Raw genomic sequence first — 14,573 nt, 5'->3', positions numbered from 1 at the left:
CTGAAGACTGGAGTAATGATGTTGAAAATTCAGCTTTGCATCACAGGAATAAATTACATTTTAATATATATTAAAATTTATATTAAATAGTAAAAATATTTTTGGAACCCCAACCGAGGTGGTACTAAAAAAAGTACTAGGTACTGTACCCAGTGGAAAACCCCCCAAAACGAACCGGGCGGGAGCCGTACCGTGCCGTACCATGCAGTGGAAAAGCGCCATTATGTTACATATTGTAAAAAGGGGCATAATATGCCACCTTTTAATGTCCAGACTTGTTTATTGCTATTTTGATTTTATGCCACAAGAGGGTGTGATTGCTCTCATGATGTACAACAGAGACTAATCCACAGCAATTGGTCTGTTAGAGCGTCTGATGCTGATACATTTAAGGAAAGACACACTCAAGACTCTCTTAAAAAGAGTCTAACATTGTGTTTTTATTCAGGGCTCCCTGATAGATCGTGAGGCCAGTGACAAAGAGAAGGTAGGACGTCAGTCCAGATCATTTTTCAAAGTTACCTGATGCAACATCAGACACAATTCTGACATTCTTACTACTTCTAATGCAGGTAAAAGAGCTGCCGACTTTTAAAGACATGGATTTCAGAAATAACATGCAGAAGGTGTACGTGACAGAAGAGCAGAAAGAGAAGATTATGGAGAAACTAAACCGAGATGTAGAGGTAAAGACTTGTACTTTTAAAAATGTATATGTCATGATGAACTGTAAAAGGTTCTAAAATCCCTGCTCTTCATGTTCCTGTGACGATAGTTCCTGGTGAAGCTGAAGATAATGGACTACAGCCTGTTGTTAGGCCTCCATGACATGGCACGTGGCGAACGGGAGGAAGAGGAGGCCGAGGAGCCCAGCTGTGAAGATGACACTGATCCTGAAAACGGCCTTGCTCCGGCCGTGCAGGTGGGCTCGTACGGCACGTCGCCGGAGGGCATCGCTGGTTACATGAACTCCTTCAAACCCCTGGGACCTGGAGAATTTGACCCTTACATTGATGTATATGCTGTCAAAAGTGCCCCAGGTAAGTTCTGGCTGGTAAAACGGAGAGGAAGTTGAGGATATAGAGGGGAAACCACATGTGTTTAGCATGCATGGAAGAGGGAAGCGGGAAAAAAGGTCATATGCATGTTTGTGTTGGATTCCAGGAGCGCCACAGAGGGAGGTGTATTTCATGGGCCTCATTGACGTGTTGACGCAGTACGACACTAAGAAGAAAGCTGCACACGCTGCAAAGACCGTTAAACATGGCGTGAGTGGAAAAACAATTTTAATGCACGCTCGTCCAGCATAATTTGCTTAATTCTGACTTGTATGAGGTTATAATAACATGACTCATCTTGTTCCTCCCTTTCAGGCTGGTGCTGAAATATCTACGGTTCATCCAGAGCAGTATGCCAAACGATTCCGTGAATTCATCTCCAATATTTTTGCATAACCACTTCTGGGTGTCTTAAGCAACACTTCAAGGTCACATTTCACCCCAAAATCAAAAGAAAAAAAAAATTATATTTTGCATAAAGAAATTAGGTCTATTTTTTAGGACCGTTAAGTTATTTTTCATTGTGACATTATTTTTATGACAATAAACACATATGCCCGTTACTACAATATGTCCAGATGTATTTTGTTTTTGTGATTCTCATTGCAGTAATAGTTTTAATAAAATAATTTTTTGTCTATATATGTGTGTGTATATGTATATATGCACACAGATAAAATGTATTAATTATATATATGTATATATAATTAATTATATATATATATATATATATATATATACACACACACACAGAGATAAAATAAATGTATTATTGATTTTTTTTTTAAAGTACTGTTATTGAGTGTGATTATATAGCACAAATTGAAGCATTTCTTATATATATATATATATATATATATATATATACACACACACAGACAATAATATTACTCAATTCAGTCATTTTTATTAATATTATTAGGTTAGGTGATATTATTAGTTTATTATCCTTTATATTACAAATGGAAGTATTTCTTATTTAAAAAAATGTTAATACAATTTTCTATATTTTGTGTGTATGTATTTACTGAGTGTGTGTATATATGCGTGTATAAATGTATACATACAATATATATACATATACATACACATTTTGCATTATTATAATGAGAATTTGGAGGGCAAATGTGTTTTATTATAAAAATAAAGTCAGAATTTTACAAAATCTTAATAGTGTTTAATAGATGTAATTTTTTAAAGCAAAATATATTTTAGTTTCTTTTTTTTATTCTAGGGTGACGTATGCACCGTTCTTCATGTGCGTCACAGGTTTTGTCAGATTCACTCAACATGTTTTTGCAGACTCTGTATACTGCTGTCACATAAGTTGATTTTTTTTTTTAGCCTCTCTTGGCTGTGCTTCATATTTTCATATATTTTCATAACATGTTATTTAAGTACAACATGTTGACAGGAACTAGACATTCTCATCCACACTACATCTACATTCATTAAGTTTGTATTCACAAATTAATAACACTAGAATAGATTCACATGAAATCAGCTCGTGGCACAACCTAGAAACCTGGGAGCATTGCCTAATCTGTTAAGGACTCCAACTCCAAACCTGTAGCAGTGACATAATGTGTTCTTGGTATGGTCTCTCTCTTTCTTTGGACTTTGGCTTGGCAGAGAGAGAAACCTTTGCCTTAACCGCTTGCAGAACTGATTGTGGAGAATAGCAGAAACTCATGTTGTCCAATGCTTTAAGTGCACGCTAGCTTCACTTGAATTACACAGCACTAGAATGTTGTGAGGAGGATGGCAAGATAAAATACTTATTAAAACATTTTTTTTTTAAATACACACACACAAACCGACCAGCCGATGACCCTAAGTGTACAATAAGGGTCGAGATTAAAGTAGTAATATGAATTGAATGCTGACTGTTTATATTGATAGATGGAGCACACACTCGTCTCTTATTTGAGCTATTTTATGCAGTTAGCCTTAATGCAGAAAAGAGGAGTTTTGTAGTATGTAGTAGAAATATTCTACCAACACTGAGCTGATTTAGTATGAAATGCCTTATTGTTGCATTTTATTTATTTTGCAAATCAGTGTTTGGACCAAATATATTTTTCAGAGATTTCCAAAAACATGGTTTCTGTTATTTATTCATTTTAGGTTTGTACAATTGCAATTGGAACAATTACAGTATGTCCATAATAGTTGTACTTGAAATGGTATTTTTAGAGCTGTTTTAACACCTTAAGATGTTACATTAAGACAAGTTGTTACATTGTGTTCACATAATGCATGTAACGACTGTAATTACCAATAATGTGCATTCCTAAGTACAATAAAAAAAAATTCTTATATATTGGGTGAAACAAGTTGAGTCAACATTTACATATGCATGAAATTTGTATACAGTTTCAGTCAACATTTGGACTTCTACTATTTGTCCATTTGTTCATTGGACTGCCAAGAATTGAAGGGTTAGTTCACCCAAAAAGGAAAATTAGCTTGTGTTTTACTTACCCTCGAAGCATCCTAGGTGTATATGACTTTCTTCTTTCAGACGAATCCAGTCGGAGTTATATTAAAAATAGTCCTGGGTATTCCAAGCTCTATCATTGCAGTCAGCGGGTGTTGCAGTTGAACAGTCCACAAGTCGTCAAATAAAGCTCGCGCATTCATAATAAAACGTGCCTCACATGGCTCCGGGGGATAAATAAAGCCCCCCTGTAGCGAATCCATGAGTTTTTGTAAGAAAAATATCCATATTTCAAACGTAATAAACACTTTTCTCTCACTTCCGTTATCTGTCATATGCGGATCCGTTCCGGCGGAAGGCGTATGATGTATGCGCAGCGCGCGCGCCTTTGAGATATGCTAGTCTCGCGAGTTTGTTTAATAGGTGCAAAGGAAGCAAAGTTTCCTTACTTTAGCAAAGGAAAACCAGTCTCCTCTTGGTTTATATCGAAATCCTCTGACATTTTTCTTTGCAAATCTTCGGTTTGTACTTCTAATTCGTGACCGCCGTTTTGTTTTGTTCTCTCTCCGCATTCGTCACTAATCACGCAACGCCGCACGTCTTGCGTCATCTGCCGGAACGGCTTCCGCGTATGACAGTCAGCGGAAGTGAGAGAAAAGTGTTTATTATGTTTGAAATATGGATATTTTTCTTACAAAAACTCATGGATTCGCTACAGGGGGCCTTTATTCATCCCCCGGAGCCGTGTGAGGCACGTTTATTATGAATGCGCGAGCTTTATTTGACGACTTGTGGACTGTTCAACTGCAACACCCGCTGACTGCAATGATAGAGCTTGGAATAGCCAGGACTATTTTTAATATAACTCCGACTGGATTCGTCTGAAAGAAGAAAGTCATATACACCTAGGATGCTTCGAGGGTGAGTAAAACACAAGCTAATTTTCATTTTTGGGTGAACTAACCCTTTAAGAAAAATCGATTGCAAATGCAATTTTGAAACAGTTTCATTAAAACTGGAGGCCATTCACTGAATTAAATTTAAAATGTAATTTCTATATAGCTCATGATAAGCTTCTATTTTTACTGTAGCTGATAAACTTTGAAAGAATTGAGGTTTCTGTAATTTAGCCGGGGCCTCCGAGAGGTCAAGGACAGGATCCACCTAACAATGGGGAGCGTGCAGGGGAAAAAAGCTAATCATCCAGCAAACTGCTGACGAATTCTTGTGGTTGTAGGAGTAGCTGGAACACGGAGTTCAGCGCGTCACATTCTCCTCAAGGCTTTTCATACTGTGCTGGGTTAAGGTCATATTTTACCCTCAGTTAAGTAGGTTAGCACATTCCAGAGCAGTATTAGAGTAAAAGCCAATCATAAATTAAATATACATAGAAAACTGAGGGTCAATATTCATACATTTAAAAGTGAAAAGTACAAAATAGGCCTCATTTTGAACCAATAGTCTCTGATTTATTTCAATAACTTTTTTTGATTTTGATTTAGCAGATACTACTAATATTTTTGTAGTGTATGTGCACTTTCTGGCATTGCATTTGAGCAAAATTATCCCATAAAGCAATGTGCTTGGCCTGACCTTCCATTTCCAAATAATGAACTATAATATCAGCCATGATTTTTACCACTTTTTTGTTTACTCTTATTTCATTGGACTGCCAAGAATAAAGAAAAATCGATTACAAATGCAATTTTGAAACAGTTTAATTAAAACTGGAGGCCATTCACTGAATTAAATGCACCCTAGCAAGGTCACCTGTATGACGTTACTGTAACATACAAATGTTTGAATTATCAGTCAATGCTTGTTTAAGAAATGTTTTTCAGTATGCAGTGTAGTGCATATTTTTCAGTAAGCTAGTATTTAATTCTGAACAGCCATATACACAGGAATATATTTTTACATTTGTAAACACGTATGTAATTGCCCATTGAAGTGATTTGTTTATTGTATAATTCACACAGTAATTTGTTCTACTCATATTTCATGAATTATGCCCTTTGTTGCTGACAGACTTGCTATAAATGTCATTTTTAACCCGAGTCGTGCGGTACTGCTAAGAGAGTGTTCAAAAATGTCTAAACACTGAAGCCAACCCAAGCAAGCAATCAACCCAACCACAACATTTCAAACATTTGTTCTTTGAAGCCAAAAGCTGCTACGTAGAAATGGATGTCTTTAAATCAGATTAGATTAGGAATCAGTTTGTAGTGTTCTCGAGTGTGCACTTCTGGAGCAGTTGCTGAAATTGTCAGAGGGGGATGACGGGGGTGTTGTGAGGGGGGTTTGATGTACAGCTGGCTTCCTACCTCTCTTGCTCTGCCTGCCACTCACTGCCCTTCGACCACGAAAGCATTTCCTGCTATTGTCCTGCTGGGGGCTGTGTTTTTTCAGCATATCGGGCACAAACCAGCTAAAAAAATTTTTTTTCCTTTTAGACTTTCAGAGCTGTGAAAAGATTCTCTGGAAGAAAAAAAAACTGTGAAAAAAAACATACAGAGCTCAGGGCCAAAAAGATACAGGTTTATCTTTCTCTTTTCGTGTTCAGATCAAAGCAGTCAATCCACATATATCTAAATAATTCGCAGTTGAGCTGTGGTGCAGCAAGCTAAATAATAATCATAAATAAAAGGCACCTATTGTTAATAAAACAAACTCGAACAACCAGTTTCTGGTTTCCTAAAATAACCACGCAACTTATTTATAATACATTTTTGTGATGTTTATTTACAGTTGTTGTTTTTTTTTCAATTCAAAACCCATTTGCTTTAGAGGCAGAATTAAAATTCCATATTGTAGTATTGATAATATTGCTTCTTAATTATAAATTGTTTGTTTTTGCCTAATTTGCATGTAGATCAAATGAATATGCTAATGTAAATCCTAATGTATCCAATATCCACTTTATTTAAAAATGCTACTTAAGTGCTAAATTTAGATGCACTGCAGTTGTTTAAAACAGTGAATATCACTCCAAACACATTAGCAGACCTCACACAACCTTTCCTAAAGTTGATTTTTTGTTTATAACACAACATTGGCTGAATTCATAATGCTGTTAGCAACCAATGTGCCTGCTCATTAGTACAGATTTGCTGTGCTTTGGGTAACGTGTAACATATGCACCCTGGAGCTTGTTCTAATCCTTATTTTGTTGTTGCACCACACCCTTGTGCAACTACTTTAATTTCCTCTTGGCTCCATGCGTTGTTTAGACCAGTGCTCCGAGAAAAACAAACATTCTCTCTGGTTATATGGATGATATTATCTGCAGTCAAAAGATTCTTGGAGTATTTCCTGTCGGATTCAACCCCCTCCTGTCCTGTGAGGATGTCCTGTCAGTGTGACGGAGCAGCAACCAGGCACGTGAGAGGGAGAGGGTAGAGCTTATTTTGCCCTACAGCCCAATGTATGGCTAGATCCCACACTACGTTCCAGTCGAGCAAAGCCTCCAGTGATATTTCTCCAGGACTGCTTCTACCAAGGGCTCAACCCTGAGAGCCTCATCTGCGGTAACCACATAGCAAGGTATGTCTCCTAACCCTTTGTCATATGGAAAACAAGAAGACTTTGATTAGCACTGATACCTGGTGTAGTTGCTGGGGTTATGTTGACTTGAATTTTCAAATTGGGGAACAAGAACCTAGTAATACATTTGGTGCCAAAAGAGCAGGGGTGGGCAATTCTGGCCCTTAAGTTCTACTCTTAAAACTTGCTGAGCTGGAAAAAAAGAGACGGCTTTTAGGGGAAAATGCCTTGCATGTAATCCTCTGACAGCAGGGGTGGACAACTCTGGCCCTCAAGGTCCACTTTCCAGCAGAGTTTAGCTGCAACCCTAATCAAACCCAAAAAATCTAAACCAAAGTCTTCAGGATTACTTGGAGAATTTCAGGTGGGTATGTTTAGGGTTGGAGCTAAATTCTGCAGGACAGAGCATTTGTCCACTTTTAGATGATTTTGTATCAGACATTTTTTGCCTTTCCCAGCTCAGCAAGTACAATACTTATTTACTTGTGCAATAGCTCAAGGTAATCCTTGTAAACATCCTTTTAACAAACTCTTTGTCTTTCCGTCTGCAGAACATGACGTACGATCTACACAACTCGTCGTACGACTTCTACAACGGCACGCCGTGGTTTGTCTACGACTGCACCATCCACCTAGATCCGGATGGCCGACGGATCACTCTTTTCCTCCTTTACCTAGTGCTCTTCATGGTAGGGTTGGCCGAAAACACCCTGGTGGTGTGGGTGAACTGGCGAAGGCGTCATTCAGCGAACGGCGTGCTGTTCTGCATCATCAACGTGAGCTTGTCCGACTTGATGGTGATCTTCACCATGCCCTTCTTCATGCTGGAGGTGACCTTGGACAAGGTTTGGCTGTGGGGCCGCTTCCTTTGCAAGGTCACACACCTTGTATATGTCATAAACTTCTACAGTAGCTCCTTCTTCCTGGCCTTCATGACCTTGGAGCGATACCTGTCCCTGACGCGGCCCAACAAGCCCGCCTGCTTTCCGACGCAGCACAAACGCCGCTGGTTTCTCTGCGCTGGGATCTGGCTCCTGTCGATGGTGCTGGCCTTGCTAGAAAACGTCCACGTCGACTTGTTGGAGTGGGACGAACCAGGCTGCTACTTGGTTCCTGAGCAGTACTACACGGAGTGGTTCGTGTCGGTTTCCTTCCTCTGCCTGATATTCCAGTTCCTGGGTCCGGCGTCTGTCATCATCACCTGCAACGTCCTGATCGCCCGAGCCATCCGCACAGTCCCGGATATCCAGAATCGCCGGGACGTGTGGTTGGTGCACATGTACTCACTGGTCTTTGTGGCCTGCTGGCTACCGTACCATTTGGTGTTGTTCTTGTTGACAGTGGACGACCTGGACCCGCACCTGTTCTCCTGCAACATGGTCGGGGTGCTGTACTTCTCTTTTAGCCTTGTGCAATGCTTGTCGCTCTTTCACTGCATTGCCAACCCAATCCTCTACAACTTCCTCAGTAAGAGCTTCCGCAACAATCTAATAAATGCAGTGATCAGCCGCATCTCTTTACCGCCGACCAGTGCGCCAACTAACGCTGTAGCCGACAACGCAGGGACAACGGCGGTAAAAGAGCGGAAGCTCAGTAACGCCAGCACGAGTCACTCCGACATTGGCGCGTGAAGAGGGAAACTCCTAAATGACGATTTGGTGAAACACAGCACATGAATGTGCTACGAAAGAAATGGCCTTGTTGAGGCCATTGTTTTTGGTCAGTTGCCTGGTAACTAGCCATATTTTCTCCTGTTTTTCTCACCTCAGTATTGCTAACAGTGCAAGGAAGGAAATATTGTCAACCTTTCGTAACCTTTATTTCCACCGGTTCCTATTGTTATATCTAGGAACTCCTTGACAAGTAATAAAAGCTCTGTCCACATGCCAGTATTTGTACAAAGACTGTTTTGATTGTTCTGCTCAACAAAAACTTTCACTTAGCTGCCCATATGCGCAATCACAACACCTAGAGCTGTTTTATTGGCCTTTGAGCTCAGCAACTTACGTGTACATATTGTGGATGTGATGTCATGGGAAAAAAATTTAATACAATTTTTTTTAAACATGTTTGAGTGAAAGTGGCAAATCGTGTAGGCTAATACCAATTATTGTTGGCATGTGCTGCTCCAATGACAAAAAAATAAATAAATCCACTGTAGAAATGTATGTTGGATATAAATACACTGTATTTAACATTGATAAGTAGTGGTGCTGTTAAAATTATGTGAATATGGCCAAAATTTAACTGCTAAAAAGACAAGACTCTGGGAAGTTTCGTAAGTACTGATTTTATTCAGAACACAAGTACAGCTGTAGTAAAAGAGAATTAATTTCTGATAGTGACACTGAACATGAACAAATCATAAATAACACTGAAGTAATATAAGGCAATTGTTTCATGTTGAAAATAAAATGTAGTATCAAGTCAAGATATTTACAGTTTTATGATCACAACATCAGCTGCAAACCGTGGCAAAGCACTGGTAATGTGCATTTTTTCCTAAAAATAAAACTGATTGACTGATAAAAGTGTTAAAACCAGGCATTTTATAAGGTTCAGCCGGTATTTTCTGTGCTACATTACAAATAAAGCTATACCAAACACAATGTCCCAGCAGTTTTGAATACATACGTTGTGGTTTGACCAATGACATCAATTATGAATGCACCGGTGTGCTAAATCCATTTTGAATTGAACAAGAAATTATTTAAATGTACAATGTAAAATTGTCCAATGTAAGAAAGAAAAAGCATATAACTGCTGCGAAAATGGTACAGAAGAGCATCACAGCTTTCTAAAGAGAATTGTTATTTATTCATGACACAAAACCATTTGCACAAAACACTGATATGTCCCGAGTGAAGAAAGTGAACACTGCAATATGAACTGACTGATGTATTAGCACCTCAGTCTGAATCGCTTCTCTTTTCCGAATGAAATTAATTATGTAAGAAGAGTTTTGCTTTATGTATAACATCCAAACTATATGATACTACATCTCATAAACGAGTAACTATTTCTAATTTAGTCTGTCAATGATATACAACACTACTATAAAAATAACGGCTATTCTATAAAAGAAAAGTACCGTTATATATTTATTTATTAAAAAAAAAAAAGGACCATTTTATTTATATCCTTGACCTAGACTAGAGCACTGCTTTATTTATCAGAAAACATAGGAAAAAAGTCTTGGTTTATTCTCAGCGTGCACTTGCATTGGAATATCCAGAGACCTTTAGCTTATTGTGATAAGAGTTGCCAGAAGAGTATACAGAGGTAATCGCAGATCAGCACTTGGAAAAGCATCCCATTAAAAATGACTTAATTAAAAGACTACAAATCAAAAGTTTGGACACACTTGACTGAATTTGTTTGCGGTGATCTTTAAAAATCCTCTGATCTAACTGCTTATACTTAAATGGTTGACATTGGCTTTGAAGACAAAAATAACTTGTCTGTGCAAGAATTTCTTTACAAAACTAAATTTGTGTTTGGACCAGTGACTGAAAAGGAGCCAAAAAGTGCTCAGCACACATGTAAACTTCTTTAATAGTGTTCAAACACTGTCTCATAATGTTCTTGGCAAAGGTTTGAAAAAACTACATTATAAGATGTTTATTTTTTGTTATTTCATAGCTTTGATTACTTTATTATTATTCTAAAATGTAAAAAAAGTAATAGAAATAAGTAGGTATGGCCAAACATTTGATTGGCAATGCAGCATTGCTCAGTCTCTCTTGCCATCAAGTGGTCAAGTATCAGCACTACATTTTTAAAATAAAGTTTTACCTTTAATTTAGTCTTTACAAAACAAGAATCGTTCTCATTCTGTACACGAACGACACAAAGACAATCACGTTAAACACTTAATTAAATTCTAAGTCTACTGTCATTTGTCCTCAACATACTAAGTAAACGTGGGCACACAGTGTGACGGAGCGTTCAGAGAGGGCGAGTTTCAGGTGTCCATGTTAGGGACGGGCTCTTTAGAGTGGTCGTTATACATAAAGGTCTCCTCGATGTTGAAATCGGGTGGCAGCTGGTCTTTGTGGAGCTCCATGTGCGAGGAAACCATCTTAAGCGTGGAGAAAAACAGGCCGCAGACGGTGCAGCGGTACATGAGGGCACCCGAGTGCGTCTTTAGGTGGCAGATCATGGTGGAACGGCCACGGAAGAAGCGCAGGCATACTTTGCACTGGTAGGGCTTCTCGCCCGTGTGGATGCGAAGGTGGTATGTGAACTCGCCTGAGTGCGCGAAATGCTTACCACAATACCGGCAGCGATACAGTTTTTCCCTAAGCCCTGTTCCGCCACCGGAGTTGCCGTTCAGTACGAGTCCGGCAGGAAACGGGGCACCGCCGTGAGCCATTTTGTCTTGCAGGTTGAAGCCTAGGCTTAAGTTGTAACCTGCTTTACCCGAGCCGCTCGCCTCCATAGGCGAGGAGGAGGATGAGGAGTATTCGAGGATCTGGTCTGCCTTGCGTTTGGCCGGCCATACCTGGCTGCCCTGGAGCTCGTTCGAATGCACGCTGAGATGGTAATGAAACGCGGTTTCCGAGCGGAAGGTCTGCGGACACAGGAAGCAGCGTAGCTCGGCCTGGCCTTCTCCACTGGTCTCCGGGCTGCCGTCGGCCCGTTTCACCGACGCTCCTTCCTCTGTGTGTAGAGACAGGTGTCTTTCCAGCAGCGCGCTCTCCAGGAAGGGGCTGGCGCATTGTGGACAAGTGTAAATAGGAAAGAGGTGTGTCAGTGTGTGCCACAGGAGGGCGCATCGAGAGGGCTGAGACAGCTGGCACACTCCACAGCGTAATGTACTCAAGCATGCGTGGCTCTGAACGTGGTCCCTGACAGCCTGAGGAAAAAAGAATCCATTATTAATATAACCAAATCAATAAAATTAATTGAAATAAATTGTTAATACTAAAGTAAAAAATGACAATGGAATTTGGAATATTTCATCTTTCTACAGCATTTAGTAGTGTTGTCAACATAAATACTAAACAATAATAAATACTATAATATTAACAATATTACAATATCTCAAGATAATCTTACAAAAATTTGAGATTTGTCTAAGGGAATTTCACTGAAGTCATTTTCTTCCTTTACCAAGCAAGTTAGCAGCATGTTACCAATTGAATACTGTTTTTTATGTTATATTGAAATAAATAAAATATTTAAAATTGTTTTTGAATATTTATTGTATTATTTGATACAGCAGTTTTTATTTGTTCTATTACTTAGAAATAGTTTGTTTTTTTAATACTGTTTACTTGAGTAAATACTTGAAACTGTAATTAATGCAGAATGTTAGATTTTTTGCATATTATTTTAATACTGAATCATATTAACTATATTTCTATATTTAAAATTTATGACACACACACACACTACTATATAGTATGTATACATTTTTTTTATTTAGTTTTTATTTTTATATTTTCAATTTTCATCTATTTTCAGTTTTTAGTTTAGGTTTTAGTAATTTTATGTGCTTTTGTCATTTTTATTTATTTCTTTTATTTAGCTTTAATTTATTCACTTTAGTTATCAGTTTTAGCTATATAGTAATTTTAGTACTTCAACATATATTATTTCAGTAAGTTGCCAAGTTTTAAAATTCTCCTATACTTACATATTCATATATTTCAACTTCAGCTTATTTTTTTCCAATAATCCTCCTGACTACCAAGAAAAAACAGTTTTGTGAATTTAGTATTTTGTAATGTCATTACATTGTTTAGAGCATAAGAACAATTTTGAAAAATTACATTTTATTCATATGTTATGCCATGTCCTCTGTATTGAAAAGTAAAATTGAAAAGGCAAAAATAGTGGGATTTTTGTTTTAACCAGAAATCAATTTTCATTTTTTTATACCAAACTTTATATAAAGATGATTCTCAACTATGTTATGAAAGATATTTAAAAAAAAAATCATTTTTCTTTATACACAATGTGTGTAAAATGGCCATAAACGAGTTTTTCCATTATATACAATGTATCTATAAACTGTATCTAATTTGCATATTAATGTGTTTTTGGGGCAACATAGAATGAATAAATAAGTGCAATAATGGGAGTAATAATTAGCAAACTTTTCATAATAATATTTAATAGGAATATTGATATATAATTTTTTCTCTATTCATTTGTTGTGTCTCCCAAAATGTGTAATAAACATGCTTTAAGTCCTGGTGTCCTCTACAGTGGATGTATGAAACTGATGTCCCGTTTCATAACAGAAGGTCATATTTTGATTTGAAACCCCATAACATTTTCCTGAGATGTTGATTTATGACAAACAATTTGTCAATTAGTCAGATTTAAATGATAATTGCAAAATATTATCATATTTCCATAAGGGTGTTACACTTGATCACTAAATTTATGTCAGCCATTTTTAAAGACCAAGGAGAGGGAGTGGTCATGGTGAAACATCCAATCATTTGGTATCTCTGAAAAGCCCTGAATGTGCTCTGTACAGGACAGCCTGTAAAACTGTGACATGTAACGTCTCAGAGAAATCACTAAAACATAATGTCCTCTACAGTGGACAAAACTCCATAGCTGGTAGTCAGGAGGCTATGTGGCCAAGTTTTTAAAGTTTTTCATTGAATATTTATATTTTATTTCAGCTTTAATTCAATTAACGATTTCAGCTTTATTTCAATTAATTAGGGTTACAAGGCTTAAAACAAACAAACAAACATGTTCCACTAACCTTAAAATCATTCACCATAGATTTAGCACAGATGGTGCACTGCAGTTCCCCTCCTTGTCGTTGGGAGGCTCCGTTCAGTTGGTCTGGATTTTGAGGGGCGCACTTGGCAGCTGACTGACGCCTGTGGTGAATCAGTGCGGATTCAGTCCGAAACTGATGCTCGCAAACGTCGCAGGAGAAGAGCAAGATGCCCACGTGTGTGAGGGCATGAGCAACAGCAGCAGCGCGGTCTGAGAAGGAGGTGCCACACACCTGACACGAACCCGTTTCCGAGAGGTGCGTCTCAGCGTGAGTTTGTATGACGGAGTTTTCCGCCGGAAGTAGCATCCCGCACGATTTGCATGGCTGCGATGTCGGCAGTTGTCCGAGAGACGCCCCGTTTTCACCATTCTCAATGCACATCAAGTCCTCGTCGTCCTCTTCCTCCACAATGAAGTGCTCTTCCTCGTCGCTCAACTCAATGATGTCCTCTGAAAGTGCTCGCCACTGATCACCACCCTCCGTCTGCTCTTCCTGTAGTCGGTGCCTCTTCCTAGAAAGATCTTCCTCAAAAAAATCGGAATCTTTGATTGGTCCCGCAACGGCCCCCAGCTGCAAACTGTCCAAGGGGTCACTGGAGGATGACGAAGGGGCGCAGGTTTCACCTCCAAGCTGGGCTGAAGAATCAGGGACGGAACATTGTTCCTGAGGCCCAAATGTTGATTTGCTACCATTGACAACAAGCTGGTCCACTGAGTTACTTCCTCCATGCTCTCCTTCATCTTCCCGCTCGGTCTTGAGCTGCAAAGTCAGGCCAGGAAGA

At 38.6% G+C, this 14,573-nt stretch overlaps 3 protein-coding genes across 4 annotated transcripts in view; 2 read left to right on the top strand and 1 right to left on the bottom strand.

Annotated features, from left to right (window-relative positions):
- LOC107697923 (phosphatidylinositol 5-phosphate 4-kinase type-2 gamma-like) overlaps nucleotides 1-1,615 on the top strand; it is a 10,685-nt gene extending 9,070 nt beyond the window's left edge. Inside the window, exons 7-11 of the mRNA XM_016498795.1 lie at nucleotides 449-487; nucleotides 573-686; nucleotides 776-1,040; nucleotides 1,165-1,268; nucleotides 1,374-1,615. Of these exons, the coding sequence (XP_016354281.1) occupies nucleotides 449-487; nucleotides 573-686; nucleotides 776-1,040; nucleotides 1,165-1,268; nucleotides 1,374-1,454 (603 nt within the window). The 3' untranslated portion in view covers nucleotides 1,455-1,615. The remainder of the gene's footprint in view (nucleotides 1-448; nucleotides 488-572; nucleotides 687-775; nucleotides 1,041-1,164; nucleotides 1,269-1,373) is intronic.
- A 5,238-nt stretch (nucleotides 1,616-6,853) lies between these two features.
- On the top strand, nucleotides 6,854-10,852 carry LOC107697920 (G-protein coupled receptor 182-like). The gene is made up of 2 exons (XM_016498789.1): nucleotides 6,854-7,041; nucleotides 7,593-10,852. Exon 2 carries the CDS (start codon nucleotides 7,596-7,598, stop codon nucleotides 8,670-8,672), a length of 1,077 nt encoding a protein of 358 aa, XP_016354275.1. The 5' UTR covers nucleotides 6,854-7,041; nucleotides 7,593-7,595; the 3' UTR covers nucleotides 8,673-10,852.
- Nucleotides 10,158-14,573, bottom strand: part of LOC107697919 (zinc finger and BTB domain-containing protein 39-like) — a 6,952-nt gene continuing 2,536 nt past the window's right edge. For both annotated transcript variants that reach the window (XM_016498787.1, XM_016498788.1), the window contains exons 3-4: nucleotides 13,772-14,573; nucleotides 10,158-11,899 (exon numbers count right to left, since the gene is read on the bottom strand). In XM_016498787.1, coding sequence (XP_016354273.1) covers nucleotides 11,006-11,899; nucleotides 13,772-14,573 — 1,696 coding nt within the window. In that variant the 3' untranslated portion in view covers nucleotides 10,158-11,005. The remainder of the gene's footprint in view (nucleotides 11,900-13,771) is intronic.

The sequence above is a fragment of the Sinocyclocheilus anshuiensis genome, unplaced genomic scaffold (assembly GCF_001515605.1).
Source record: "Sinocyclocheilus anshuiensis isolate Anshui unplaced genomic scaffold, SAMN03320099.WGS_v1.1 scaffold78, whole genome shotgun sequence".
NCBI lineage: Eukaryota > Metazoa > Chordata > Actinopteri > Cypriniformes > Cyprinidae > Sinocyclocheilus > Sinocyclocheilus anshuiensis.
Note: the sequence above shows the minus strand (reverse complement) of the source record. Positions and strands in the feature narration are given on the sequence as shown.

Excerpts from the sequence above, each read along its gene's own strand:
- LOC107697920 (XM_016498789.1), top strand. The coding sequence starts at position 7,596 with ATGACGTACGATCTACACAACTCGTCGTACGACTTCTACAACGGCACG.